This window comes from Notothenia coriiceps, unplaced genomic scaffold (assembly GCF_000735185.1).
Source record: "Notothenia coriiceps isolate Sejong01 unplaced genomic scaffold, NC01 NC01_scaffold00032147, whole genome shotgun sequence".
In the NCBI taxonomy this organism is placed as follows: domain Eukaryota; kingdom Metazoa; phylum Chordata; class Actinopteri; order Perciformes; family Nototheniidae; genus Notothenia; species Notothenia coriiceps.
In genome coordinates, this window is record NW_011364848.1 from 29,442 (window position 1) to 43,871 (window position 14,430).

At 38.8% G+C, this 14,430-nt stretch overlaps 2 protein-coding genes across 2 annotated transcripts; both read right to left on the minus strand.

Moving 5' to 3' along the window:
• Window positions 1-4,649: 4,649 nt before the first annotated feature.
• On the minus strand, window positions 4,650-7,495 carry LOC104960660 (protein FAM212A-like). The gene is made up of 3 exons (XM_010788800.1): window positions 7,354-7,495; window positions 7,202-7,235; window positions 4,650-5,734 (listed from the first exon to the last, which is right to left on the minus strand). The coding sequence occupies exons 2-3, from the start codon at window positions 7,217-7,219 to the stop codon at window positions 4,775-4,777; spliced, it is 978 nt and encodes a 325-aa protein (XP_010787102.1). The 5' UTR covers window positions 7,220-7,235; window positions 7,354-7,495; the 3' UTR covers window positions 4,650-4,774.
• Window positions 7,496-11,980: 4,485 nt separating this feature from the next.
• LOC104960661 (guanine nucleotide-binding protein G(i) subunit alpha-2) lies at window positions 11,981-14,424 on the minus strand. Its single transcript, XM_010788801.1, has 4 exons — window positions 14,281-14,424; window positions 13,983-14,136; window positions 13,004-13,219; window positions 11,981-12,912 (listed from the first exon to the last, which is right to left on the minus strand). The coding sequence occupies exons 1-3, from the start codon at window positions 14,407-14,409 to the stop codon at window positions 13,029-13,031; spliced, it is 474 nt and encodes a 157-aa protein (XP_010787103.1). The 5' UTR covers window positions 14,410-14,424; the 3' UTR covers window positions 11,981-12,912; window positions 13,004-13,028.
• Window positions 14,425-14,430: the final 6 nt, after the last annotated feature.

Below are 14,430 nucleotides of genomic sequence, written 5' to 3' on the forward strand. Positions count from 1 at the left end.
TACAGAAAGCGAGTATGATGTAATGAGTGTGTGTGGACTGGGATATACACTGAAACAGCTTCTCACTTGCAAACAATTCAACTAATTAGTGAGATAAGCAAAACGATCTCTATTTTACTATTCAAGGCTGTTTTATTTATACTATGGAAATGTGGGTTTGCTTGTAAAGCAGTGTGTTGTACTAAACAGAGGAAGCAGGGTCTGACCTAAGAGGCCCTGTTTGGCCATGAGAACCAAAGCAAAGTCCTCTGGGATATTTCGCCCTGTGTCATCTTGTCTGTTATGATTCCCATGAACCACAGACCGGACTTTAGTAAGCAAAGGAAGAAAGCAGCTGTGTGATTTTAAATAGAGCTGGTGATGACTCCCTGGTTCTCCAAATCTTGTCACAACCAAATATACCTACTTTATATATGTACATAAAGGAAATGTACAGTGAACCTCCATAATGTTAGAATTGTATTTTCATTATTTTTGTATATTCATTACTTCCTAGCCAGAAAGCTACTACAGTGCCAGGGTGGAAGTCTGTGTTTTATTAAGATATATAAGAACAGGAACAGCAATGAATTAATGACTCAGGAAATGATTTTTTAATTCTGGCCAGGTTATTATGGGGGAGTTTCTACCAGCCATTTCGTAGCCAAAAAAAGGAAGACAAAAAACAAAAAAGACCATTAATCACTGATTCTTTGCCAGACTGCAGGCTAAACACCCCCCACACTTCACTTCCTGTCCCCCTCTCTGCTGGCTCATAGCTTGATAGGAAAAGCTTTTGTATGTGTGTGTGTGTGTGTGGGCGTGCGTGCATGTGAGAAGTCTCTCTAGTAACCTAAAGAGATACGTTTATTCTCCATGACTGAACTTTGTTTCTAGCAGTGCAGCAGACAGGCTTTTAACCATAGTCATATTGTGTGGCAGATATATAAGCCAAACACTGCTAGGCATCTGTCCAACAGTAGTATGTTCAACTCTTCAGCTCCATAGACAGTGTGTTTGATAAAGCCTTTAAACACCATCTCACAATTTACACCTTCTCTTCCTGCTTTACTAAAGGACACAACTGAATATGATATTCTGCTTTCACTACAACATGAGAACCTGAAATTCTGAGTAACGCAAAAAAACTTTGTGAATCAGTTCACTGGAATTAACTCAGAACCCAAAGTAATTCAAACTCATTCATGTGGTTATATACCCAATATCTCAGTATCCAGGCATCATGGTTTGACTGCAGCAGCATTTTGTAGACTTTCTCAGATGGAAACCTGCTTTCTCTGAGGGCTTTGCATCATGCCAAGTTGCCTCCAGCAAGATGTTCACATGATGTCATTTCTCTCTAATTTCCAAGTAAACGTTTTCTCGGAGGCAGATCTATGTGATCAGAGTCAGCAGCCTCCTGTAACTGTAAATCTGTAGAAACTAAAAACAATGGCTCCCTTTTTCTAAATCAAATTTAAATGAAAATCATAAGTGTTTGTGACCAGATTTATCTGGCATCTGAAACAAACATTGAACTTTTGTAAATTTGTAGATTTCTTTCTAGACTCATCCCTCCATCTAAGTATAATATGCAGCAGTTACACTTAGGAGTCTGGTTGAAAAAACTGTTGAATTGTCAACATTTATTATCATTAAACCACTTCTGACTACTTTCTGCCACTATTTGTTTTTTCTGATTGACTCTGTTACTCTACGGCGCAAATAAGCCTTTTACATATTTAGAGCATTGTGCAGTGAAGGGTTTGAATTGTTCTTCTGGGAGGAAAAAGGTTTGTTTATTTATTGAAAGTAACTGAATTGGCTTCTTAAGCACAGTATTCAAATAATTTTGTTGTTCTTTTGATAAATTATTCAGGTGTGAAAACTTGATTGAGCATTAGAAAGGAAGTTCTAAGCATTATGATTAATGCAGACAAGGCATTTTCAAATAACTGACCAAAACAAAAGCTTTTTAAACATTTGCTAACATTTCCACTCTGCACAAAATAGCATTTTTTTTTTTTATGTGAAACAACACTATGACACTGATTTGTCATTAGTAAAAAGATCCTTTTTGACATAATTCAGTTACATGCTGATGTGTGGCACATAAAATCGGGTTTGGAACTAAGGGGTGGTCTTCTTTTTATGGTTAGAGAAACAGCCCCTCAAGATGCCGGTAACTGTCAAGTGAGATTAATGTAAGGTCCCTTTTTTATTGCAATAATTCTGAATATGATTGGACAGTCTCAGCAGAGCCTTCAGGTAGCAGCTCTAATTAGAGCGTGTTTCTATCAACACACAGGAATCACATGGATGAAGATTTTGCCAAACTTAAACACATGGCCCATCTTCTCTTTCTGTTTACTGATGGGATTATTACAACATGGGTGATGGGAGTGAGGGATTAGTGTGGATGGGGTCATGCTCACAGTGGTAGCCATGACTATCAGTGAGGACCAGGGAGAAGAAAATCCTCTGCTTTTACAGTAATTAACAGAAAGTTTGTTGTGTGTCCACTACATCAGACTGGGCCACCCTGAAAGCATGCGACGCCTCAGCAGATCTGCTTTGGATCATCTTGTGTTTATGGCAACTGGTGCTAATATCTGCCAGAGGGTCTCACTTACTATAATCAAACTGTGGGTGGCAACCATGGCTGATGCTTCAAAGTTTGAAAGGTAAGTCATTTTAATAATCGATGATGGTGGGCACAGTTGATCATCTTCCTTACCTATACAGTATGTGTCTACCTAAAAGTTTCCCTCTTAAGGTTGTTTAGGATCCTTTAACAAAGAAATGTTGGCTTGATAATGCAGTTCTGCTGAATAATAGCTTGATTTCTTTTGGGGCATGTTTTCATTTGAAATATTAGGCATGTAGGTGGACCCCAGATAAACCATGCAAGAACCAGAAGCAGAATCCAGACGTTGAGAAGCAAAAAAACAAATCTAATTTGTGGGATGAAGTCACCTGAACGTTTTCTGGCAGTCCTCAAAGAAGTTAAGAGAGAAGCCTGTACAATGTGCTAAACCAATCTGTCCAACAGGACCAAAGCGAGTCTCTATTTTTATGATTCTGTTCTCTGGCTTTTCACTGGAAATAATGTGATTAATTCTAGACTTAATTACCACAATATATGACACAGTTGTGTCTGTTGCAGCCTTAAGTCTGCAGTGTTTAATTTAATTGGGGTGTTCAATTAATAAAGCTTTACATAATTCACAATGTACATGACAGGTCTCTTACTCACAGACAAACATAGATCTAGAGACCATGTGTTGTAGAGATGAGCAATGGCTTGGATTCATTGCTTCCTCTCTCGTCTCCTGCAATCCCCTTCCTCTGAATGATTCTCAGTCAGCTGGGAAGGTGATGTATTGATGCACTTTAGCAGATGCACACCACTGGGAACAAGCGAGTGCTAAAAAAGGGGAAAATCAGCCAGAAAAACTTGGAGTTGAAAAGTTCTCTCTGCAACATTTTTTTTCTGGGTTGTCACACACTGTTCCAAACTTCCACGTCATTGTGAATTTGTCCTGATAAGAGTTCATTATTCCCAAGCTGAGCACTCAACAGTGTGCAGCAGTGACAAACCACCAGGAGACCCAGATAAAGAGGCTAAGACAAACGGCACCCAACCAGAACAATCTCTCTCCTGTACCCTCCTGTGGCCTCGATAACAGACATGATTGGTGAGACTGGCTGCAAGGGAGCATGGGAAATCGCTTTTTGGGGGAAAATCCTTTATCTTTAAAATGTCTGGAGCTATTTTTCCTCCAAATGTATGGTCAAAGCGAATATGTAAAGGTGAATGTGAAGTGATCATTAGCTTATCTTGGTGAATATGTCACTCTTTGCATCAGTGTGTTCTTTCCTCAGAGGACCCAGAACTAATAGGACCATTAAACAATGTGTGTGGATGAGTTGGTACCACCTGTGAGGCAAGACCACAATGATAGCAGAGACCAAGTTAAATGAAGCAGGGGGCTGTTAGTGAGGCGTTCTGCTTCATAAAGCAAAGGGAGAGTAAACTTCTGCTCCATATGCGACCAGCTGCTTCGCCTCTCTTCACCTCTTTCTACTCGGACACTTGGGGAATTACCTCATCAGCCACACAGCGCTCTGTGTTGATACAGCCTCTGTTTCTTGCCTGTAAATAGCTCTGTTGCCCCGTTAGAAACCTCTCTGAAGAATTCAACTTTTTGTTGAGTAAGAAGAGAACTTTTATTGAGAACATAAAGTCCTTGGTGTCTAACGATTGTGCTCTAAAATATGCTTGAACATTGACTGAATGCCCTGCCTTATGTGGGCTGGAAAATCTGCAAATGTGAGATATTATCATGTTTTCAATGTATCTTTTCTATTATACACCAATTATACTAGGCCATACATTAACTTACTCCATCCCCCTGCCCCGAGTATTATATTTCTAATGAAAACAAAATGAACCTTTGCAGAGAGAGTGTAGAGAGAGTTAAAGCCCCTTTTAATCCAGCAACAAGGAATCATTGTCACTATAATGAGCTGTAATGGAAATCAGATGGCGAAATAAATCAAATGGATTTGGGTGCCTTATGCTAATGCAAAATTATATTAACCAACCATATATCCTGTGTCGAATGCAAGATGTGAATGATACAAAAAGAGAAAGAGAAAAAATTATGTAAAGTTTAAATTATGAGACAATCTTTATTTCATTTAGCATAGTCACAGCATATAAAAAGTGGGAAACAGTCATATAAAATATAAAGTGACACCGAGGGTTGTCCAGTCTATATATGGCTCTGTGTCAGACGTAGCCAATAATATTGTTGCAGATTAACGGCTGTCTGCAGCGTGATTTCATGAGGGCTGCAAAGTTGTAAAAGTCTGGGTCCATTTCATTGAGGCCTGAGTGAGACTGGTGGAAAAAAGGGACTTTGGACTGAGATACCGCTACTGGACAGGACAGACGTTTTGCAGCATTCGCAGTTCTGTCAACGTGCGCAGAGTCTGTGGATCTCATCCTCACTCTGTCCTCTACACTTTTAGAAAACCCAACCAGTTTCTTCCTCATGTTGACAAAGAAACCCCTCCCCACTCTATTTCCTACATTCGGCTTCAGCTCAGTGGGTTCAGGACAATCTGGCAACTCCATCCAGTTCTGTACGAGGTCTGCAAAGCTGTTGTCGCCCAGAACTAGGGGTTGGCGGTTGCGTCCCCTGGTCAGTAAAGAGTTCGTCCAGTCCTCTTGGTTTGCATCAAACGATGTCCACGTCTCTAGACAGGCGTCAGACGTCGATTTGGGACGGATGCGTCCACTTGGAGCTCTGTTTGTACGGAGGCAGGCTGAAGAGGACACCCGCACGTTCCTCGTCCTCCTGAGAACCACCGCTTCATCCTGCCAGGACGCCTCAGAGTAGCCTGAATCAAATTCCAAGCTTTTGTGACTGCTGGGAGAGCCCAGTCTGAGGCTCAGGCTGGAGTCGTCCTCGTCCTCCTCCAGAGGACTCGCCAGGCAGCAGGCCGAGTCGTATGTGCTGGCCGTGCTGGCGTCAGATATCCTCAGGCGTGTGCGCTGCTCTCGCTGAAACGCTCGCTGCTGACAGGCCCGAGCCACCGCAGAGTGGCACACCAACGCTGGGAGCTGGGTGCTGAGGGGGCGTCTGGCTGCAGGGCAGGTCCTCCGGAGCTGTTTCAGGTCCTGCAGTGACCTCATCATGTACTGCATCTGCTCCCGTAAGCAGTTGCCTGAGTCAGGCAGGCACATCTGAGGAGACAAAAGAGAGAGAGAGGGAGAGTCAGACAAAGTGTCAATAAATCCCACACCATGGCAGATCTGTTGAGAGAGCCATGCTGAAAATAGCACATTACTCAGCCTAATTGAGGAGGTGTCGAAGAAAATGACTCTAATAATAATAAGAGTTGACTAAATTCAGTTCTTTGGCACGTTCAGACTTGCTCAAAGTGGGTTTGAAGCTATTAAAAAGAACTCATTTTCTGTTATTGTAATCACGAAGGTCAGCCGACCTGCTGATCAAAGAACGCACAATAGACAGATTTTCAACACAAAGCAAATCCATCTGTCCATTAATTGACTCAACCACGCCAACAACTTAGGGAACGCCCTGTTCTTATTGTGTCAGGTGTGATTCAACTGAAAACCCAGAGAGAAGTTATAAGAGGGAGAGTTGTACTAATGTCTCCCCTCAGCTATTTCACTGCACACTGAAACAACATCTGCAGTATATCAAGGAATAACTGGGGTCTGCTGGATCCAGACTTAGCTGCAGGGGTCCTGCCTCTTTAAGGTTGCCTGCCTATGAAATTCACCAGTGACACACTAAGGAATATAATACTTGTGTTTCCTCTCTGACTCCTGTACTGATTGGTCAGAATCAGCCAGTGAGCAGCGATGGCTCACTCTCAAACACAAACAGGGCATAAGAGACCATGTGACTGTGTGTGTGAGTCTTTAAGGGTAAACGTGAACAAAGATGAGGTCCCATATTCTTTGTAAACCAAGTCTAGCTATGCTGGTCTCTTAACTGAGCCTAGATTCATGACATAGTATATCTGGGCTACTGAATAGTGTTTCTTTTATATACAAGTATGAGATATATACATTCCAAAAGTCAGAGGAACCACAGGAAACAGGTTAATATGTGGCCATAGAGGTCACATCCAACACAGGGTACTTGACTCAATGCCAGCACTAGCCTCAGAACCTGTAATGACCTCTCTACCCTGAATCTACACAATCCGTTTCAGTATGTGACCCTGCTGCAAGACCTTCTGCCCCCATTTGGTTTTCATCATAACTCCATGTTGCAAGGACTTGAGAAAGTACCCAAAGCTACTGTATGGAACAAAAAAAGCAGGGCATGCAATATCCTATAACTAAATAATCAATTAATATAATAAGCTACTCTTCAAAATCAGTGAGTGTCCGTTAAACATCTCCATATGCTGCCATAACTGTCATTATTTAATCCAACAATGCTGCTGTGTTTAGATCATGAACTCACACTGTGGAGGCATCTGAGCATCACTGACCGTTCAGCCGTCTGCTGCACTGGCAGATGTTTACTCCATATATTGATCATATTATACTAAATATTTGCTAGGGCTAATATTACTCAAGGTAAGCAATGTATAGGCTAGTGCGTAAAGGCAGCTCGGTTATAATGTCAAACAATAAAGTACAAAACTGATTTCGAACAGAAAACGAACTCACCATTTCTTCTCCTCTCATTTGTAAAACTCAGATTCTGCAAAAAAAAGAAAATAACCAGTTTTAGAAAAACATACTCACACACACTTAGGCTAATCATTTCGTAAGAAATCACAACAGCGTGTAAAAAGTAGGCAACACAAGCACACACTCACTTCTAATATGGCACTCTATGTCCAAAGTAAGTAATATATCCCATAAACAGAGTTAAGCGTCCCGGTTCGTTCAGAAGGTGTTACAGTGTGTCTGACTGCAGATGCCTCCTGAACAGAGGTGTATGATCTGAGTGACTCTTCAGCCCTGCTCGCCTCCTTTTACAGCTCCGCGCCCTGCTGCCAGTCACTGTGCATCGTGTCTGAATGAGCCAATCAGAGCGCAGGACGCACACACAGCTCGTTTAGACCCGCTTCCGTGTGCAGACGAACCCAGCTGCAAGAGCTGCAAGAGAGGAAAAATAAGTCCCATAAATTGGATCTTAGATCAATATAGGGAAAACAATTCCTAATGTTATACTTGATATTGTAGTTTCAGGAACTGTCTCCTAGATAAGACTATGATTACTTTTAAACTTCACATGTTTTAGATCCTAAAACTGACATCATTCAATAAGGCTTTGAGTTGGTTTAGGAACCTACTCGTAGAATTTGATTATCTTTAAATTAATGGTTTATGTGTTGATGCTTCTCTGTAACTTTATGTGCCCATGATTTAGTTTGTTGCATTATGATCTGTCTTCTTCACCCCTTAGCATTTTATATAGGGCCTACTGTGAATTTTTGTAGACAATGTAGACAAAAGTATGATCTCCCGTGAAGATATATTGTGTTTACTATTCTAGAATAATTTGAAGTCTATCAAATATTCACATTTGAGACGTTTGAATATGTGGTTTAATTTCTTCTTCAGCCATTCAATATCATCAATTGAGTAGGCTACTTTGAATTAAGTTATGAATGTATTCATGTGAAAGAAAAAGGAGTGATAGGACATAATTGCCTGCATTTAATGTTGAATAACGCACTTACGGCATGTAAGTGTGTTATTCAACATTAAATGCAGGCAATTATGTCCTATCACTCCTTTTTCTTTCACATGATTGTTTTAAAGTTGCATAGCAAAAACAATGTAAACAACCAAACCCTTTTCTTGGGCTGCTTCTCATCTGGTAGAATAAAAGAAGCTTGTCCTCCTGATGTTAATGTTAATCACGGGATCAGAGTGTTTAAATACCTCCATGTTAATGTGATAATCCTGCACTCATTGGGCATTGAGCCTGTAACCCTGACAGTCGTTGGGCCCTCCACATTCAATTCACACTATTCACTAAATGGATGTTTATGCAAAACTGAGAGGAATGCATCTGTTCATTACTGTTGTGGGTAAATCCAGATCTGATGGCCTGCTGTTCGGGTGCAGATTTGTCTCCACAGCAAGGACAACATTAGCATACAGGTACTTGCAGCATGTTCAGACCTGGTTAACCGACTAGACCCTAACACATCCTGCTCGGGTGTTATTTGAATATTTTAGGGAGATTTTAAGCACTTTAATACTGAAAACTGTCTATTTTTCAGACTTTTCTTCAGTTAATTCTGTCAAATGCTCATATTCTAACACACATTTTCACATTAAGCTTCAATATACAGGACAAGCTACAGTACACACTTACATTGAAAATATTATTTTCACAGAGTGCATGTTTTTGTTGACGCCAGGCTTTCACTTTTAAACGAGATAACGTTTCTAAGAAAAAGCGTACCACCCTAAAAGCCCCCAGCCCTTACACTATCCATTAAGTAATTACACATGCCTGGTAATGGAACTGTGATTATTTCAATTTTCTATACAGACTGACCTTTATTCTGAGTCTCTCTGCTTTTAGGAATCCCTAATGGCTATAATCATTAAATGAGTTGGTACTTGAACACATGAATGGTTTACTTCCCTTTATGAAACTAGATTTTAACATCATGCTGGTGTTTTTTTTATTTTTTCAGAACATTCATATGGCAGTGGTGATGTCCATTAAGTATAAACCCCTAAACAATCAGTATTTTGTTCAAGGCGGGTCACACATCAGAAATAAGTATTTTAGCCCCCCCCCCCTTTTTTTCTGGTTGTCGACATGTCATTTCTGGCTACAGATGAAAATAATTAATTTGACCAGATATTATTGATGCCATGGCTCATAGCTTAAATGCAAGACTAATAAAACCAATCAATTCAAAGCAACATGTTTTGACACAAATGTTTGATTCAAAATTGGCTTCAAAAACAAATATGCTTGCTTTAAAAATATTGAATTTTACTTTGAAATATACCCAAAAAAAAATGAATTCAAGATAACATTTTTACTGTTGTTTGTGCAAAACATGTAAACTTTACTCTGGTTAGTAGACAGATGTGTTGTGTCTCTGAGAGGCTGGGTGAATGTAGAGTCTTTGAGATGTAGAACTGCAGTGCCCTCTAGGGAAAAACTGCAGAAGGTTTATACATAAAAAAAAGTAATGTGCCGTTTTATAATAATAATAATATTTGTATTTTGTAAGTGCTTTTACAGGTGCTCAGAGTCGCTTTACAGAGGTAGTAAAAAAGGACATCTTTATCTTTTCCACACTTTCACACTCAGTAAGGATGATAGTAGTTGTAATTGTTGTATTGGTTATTTGTTAAATATATTTAGGCTATATCATATTGCTTTTATGTATGTCCTTGATTATTAGTTAGCAGCACTGTTCATTTTCATTAGCGTATTCCTGTAAACTATGTAATCATTTTAAATTGAATTTAAAGCAGGATGTTGTCTGTGTAACACTGAACTAATCAGTGAATCACAGATTTGGTTGAGAAATCAATGGTTATACTGTAAGACCTTCTGAGTACCTTACCATAATCTCATCTACATGCATATAAACACATTCAAGATATATGTTATGTGCTATAACACATACACTCATCAGTCTTCCTCTGAGTCATTACTGGAGAGTGTTCCCCCAGAAGCACATTCACAGGTCCACAGACTTGTCTCAACCTTTAAAATAATGTGTTGTCCTTTACAGCAAGTTTCTTAACCACAGCGGCACCACATTAAAACTGTGCCAGTACCTGCACTTTTTTTTCTATAAGTGAATTTTTATCAACAGATTTTCGTTTTTTTATTTAGATTTAGACCATGTCTAACATATAATGCTGCCAATTTCACCATTTGCTGTTGCTTGATCTTCATCTGTCTGAAAAATGAGTATTACTATTGTGGAGGGGGGCATCTGGAGAGGATTGGCAGGATGAGTAGAGGGTCATTAAGCTAATATATATGAGCGTCACTAATTAGCCATGTTATCCATGTAATATGCATCACACCCTGAACAGCTTCCTAATCATTTTATATTAAGTTAAATCCAGACATATAAAATAGGTTGAAGCTATCGTAAATGTGTCAAACGAGGCCTTTTAAAAACTTGAATAAGGATTTGACAATGACATTTTTTTTTCCATAAAACACTGATCATTGTCTGTCCTCGTATTTCTTCTCTTTAGATGGTCTATGGAAGAATGTGAGCGATAGGCATTAGCAGTATTTATTTTTCTAAATAAATAAAATCTCCCTCCTTTGATTTATTTGTTCTCATTGCACTAATACTGTTTAACTTTATTCATGACATTTTGAATGTATTCATAAAATAACTAAATCATCTTACTCCCCCTTTGTCACCATATGCCTGGCCCCTATTTTCTTTTTGATTTTCTGTCTTTCATTTATATTACAGGGGTTTCTGAAACCACTGTGGTGGATGTAGAAACCACTATTAGCCACGTATCTCTCAAACTCAACAGCAATATTTTATAAAACAAACTTCTCCTTAATATTCACCTCTTCATCTGGTAAATAAGTAACTACATCTCCTAACAGTGGAGTATTATGTCCTTGTTGTGTTGATTTTTCCGTTTGCCACCAATAGGGAAATCATACTTAATCGAGAACATTTTGTGAAGGCAAAACTGAGACACTGGTGTTTGTAGGAATTGATATCCTTACATTAATCGTCCACTAGATGGGGCCATCGGCCAGTTTGATTTCAGCAGGAAGTTGTGGTTCGGGTTGACATTTTCAAAAAGGCCCGGGGCTTTTAATGTGTGATTGTTTTTGTATTGCTTGATTTTAATTTGACTTTAACTATATTTATTTGTTTTTCTTTTTTTTTCACTATCTCTGTAAAGCAACTTTGTGCACCTGTAAAAGCACTAACAAAATGTATCTATTATTATTATTATTATTATTATTATTATTATATGTAAAAGGGCTTGAAGCGAGATTCTGTAACTTTTGATAGAAGAAATTAAACCTCCTCTTACAAAAGAAAACACCATAGCTAAAGGTCATACTCAAGTCTTGTCAATGTAGCCTCACTTGGTCTGGCATCATCAGAATACATTGTTTAATGTTCGCAAACTTTAGATATAAAACTAGACTTAATACCAACATAACTTTACTACAGAGACATTCAGTTATAGTGCTCTATAACTGTGTTGCTATTCCACTACATTTAAGCATTTACTATCATTCCTTATTTGTCACTTATAGCCACCATGTCTTCTTTTCAGCTACAAAGTCTCACTTTTGTGGAAAGTAAATATTCTAAACCCCAATACTTCAGTTTTATTTATCTTTGCTTGTTTTGAACCCTTTTGTGTAAAGAAATGACAAACAACTGCGAAGTTACCCACAAAATATGTTGCAATATAACAGAAGTAACAATAGGGAGAAAAAAAAACGTGCACAGGTCAGGTGATCTCTACTTTTATTTAAATTAAATCATATAGGACTTTAAAAGCATTTTAATATTTACCAAAAAAACACTAACCTTTTGCTGAATTAGATTTTCGTCTCTCATTAATAATCACTATATATTCATAGGTGCTAGGCAGAAAACACAAGAAAAGTATAGGCGCACAGTAGGTCAAACAGTATTGAAAGCATATCTAGGAATTGGTTGTAAACAGAAGTCAAGGCACACACATACCACGACAAACATGGAAATGGTACTATAAAAAGTGAGAGAATGTTAGTTACACACATACTTTAAATATCAGTTAGAATTTTGTCATAATTTCCCCCAGCATGTGAAGCATTTTTTTTTTTTCCTTTTCAGCATTTTAACATTTTTTATTTTGTTTTTCTTAGGAATGTTAGATAATTTGTGCAGATTACATATTTGCCATGTTGAGTCATGCAGAACAATATACGGTTTGGCTATGAATGATGAACTTATGTAAACATTATAAAAAAAAAAGAAGCACTTTCCTTTATCAGTCATATTTTATGTCCATGCCTGTGCTTCATCTTTTAAAAAATAAGCTTCCTGTGATTAAAAGTTGAATAATTTGCACATCAGAATTTCTAAAAGTAAAATAAATGCATTTATATAAAAAAGTTTTCCTTTACCTCCATTAGTAATTGAAAATAAAGAAGAAAAAAAAAATAGAACAAAAATACAATTATAAATGTTGATTTTGTGGTCATAGCCCAAAGAGTTAACAATACAAGCGACTGGATCAGCATTTGTTGAAATTCTGCGAGTCTCGTCGGGTTTTTAGTCTCTTAGGTGTCTTTATAAAAAGCAGATCAAAGCAGAAATCGTGGTTGGCCAGTGCAGTCATTCATGATGTGTGTTTACTCCCCCTTTCTTCATGGTCATTGGAACTCTTCAAGTAATCTGAAAAACAAAAACAAACACACCTATCAGTCATTATTTCTGACAGGCTTCAGACGTTGACCTGCTGCCAGGTTTCTCTCTCTGAACTCACCTTGACTCTCTCTCAGATTTGTTTTTTAGAAGAGGCCGCAGTCCTTCAGGTTGTTCTTGATGATGACGTCAGTGACAGCGTCGAACACAAACTGCACGTTCTTGGTGTCGGTAGCGCATGTAAAGTGGGTGTAGATTTCCTTGGTGTCCTTCTTCTTGTTCAGGTCTTCAAATTTGGTCTGGATGTAAGCCTGGGCCTCCTCGTACTTGTTAGGGCCTGAGGAGACAGAGTGAGAGAGGAGAGGCTGAGTCGCTGAGGAGAACACACTCTCTGAAGGGTCTTTTTCCGTTCTCTTGTTCAATTCATCTGGAATGATTTTGCCTCTCTTTGGTATTATCATTAAATTAGAGTCACATCATCGGTTTGTATCTCTGACCACCCGGCAATGTTTGAAAGTCCAACGTTTGTTTAAACACTCTTTCCTAGTCAGCAGATATTTTCAGTATCCAGAAAGACCCTTCTAACCATCTGCAAAAAATATATAATTGGCTCAGATCTTTTCCAAATCCAAACAAAGATTGGACGTCTAAATAACAAATGGTTTTGCTGATTTTAAACAATATGAAACAAAATGTTAACAATTGACCTCCATTAGTCTTTGTTTGGATATTTTCCGAAAAATATAAAGCATTGATATTTTTTTCTGTCGTATGAAAAGGGGAAAGATATTTTCTGGTCATCTGGACTGGTAAATATAGTCGCAAATAAAGAAATAGGTATAATGTCTTTATCATATTAGATTATGTTTTCATCCATATGGTTAGAAGAGTCTTTAAGGATTTTTAACTTCAATGTGATAGTGACACATAAGAGGCAAAAAGTGAGTCTAGATTTAGCCTGGTTTAATGGTTCTATACAGAGGCAGACTCTAACCCTAAGTACAAGAGTAATTTTTACACCCTATTTACTAAATATTTTACTTGTTAAAATCTATCATTTGGTCCTGTCCTGTGTTTGTGTTGAGGCGGTCCCACCGTACCAGAGTATTCGGGGAAGCAGATGGTCAGGGGGCTGTGGGCGATCTTCTCCTCGAACAGGTCCTTCTTGTTGAGGAACAGGATGATGGAGGTCTCTGTGAACCACTTGTTGTTGCAGATAGAGTCAAACAGCTTCATGCTCTCATGCATCCGGTTCTGGATGGGACGGGTACAAGTGGAGATAAAGAGATTGTTATCATTATTAAAAAAACGTTCCCTGACACCTCTCCTCTCCATTTTCCTCGGAATCATCTCCTTGTGCAAAGCTTTTAAACATTTTTGAGGATAAGCCTAACTCACCATCTCCTCGTCCTCAGCCAGGACCAGGTCGTAGGCACTCATGGCGACACAGAAGATGATGGCTGTGACTCCCTCAAAGCAGTGGATCCACTTCTTCCTTTCTGAACGCTGGCCTCCAACATCAAACATCCTACACACACACACACACAC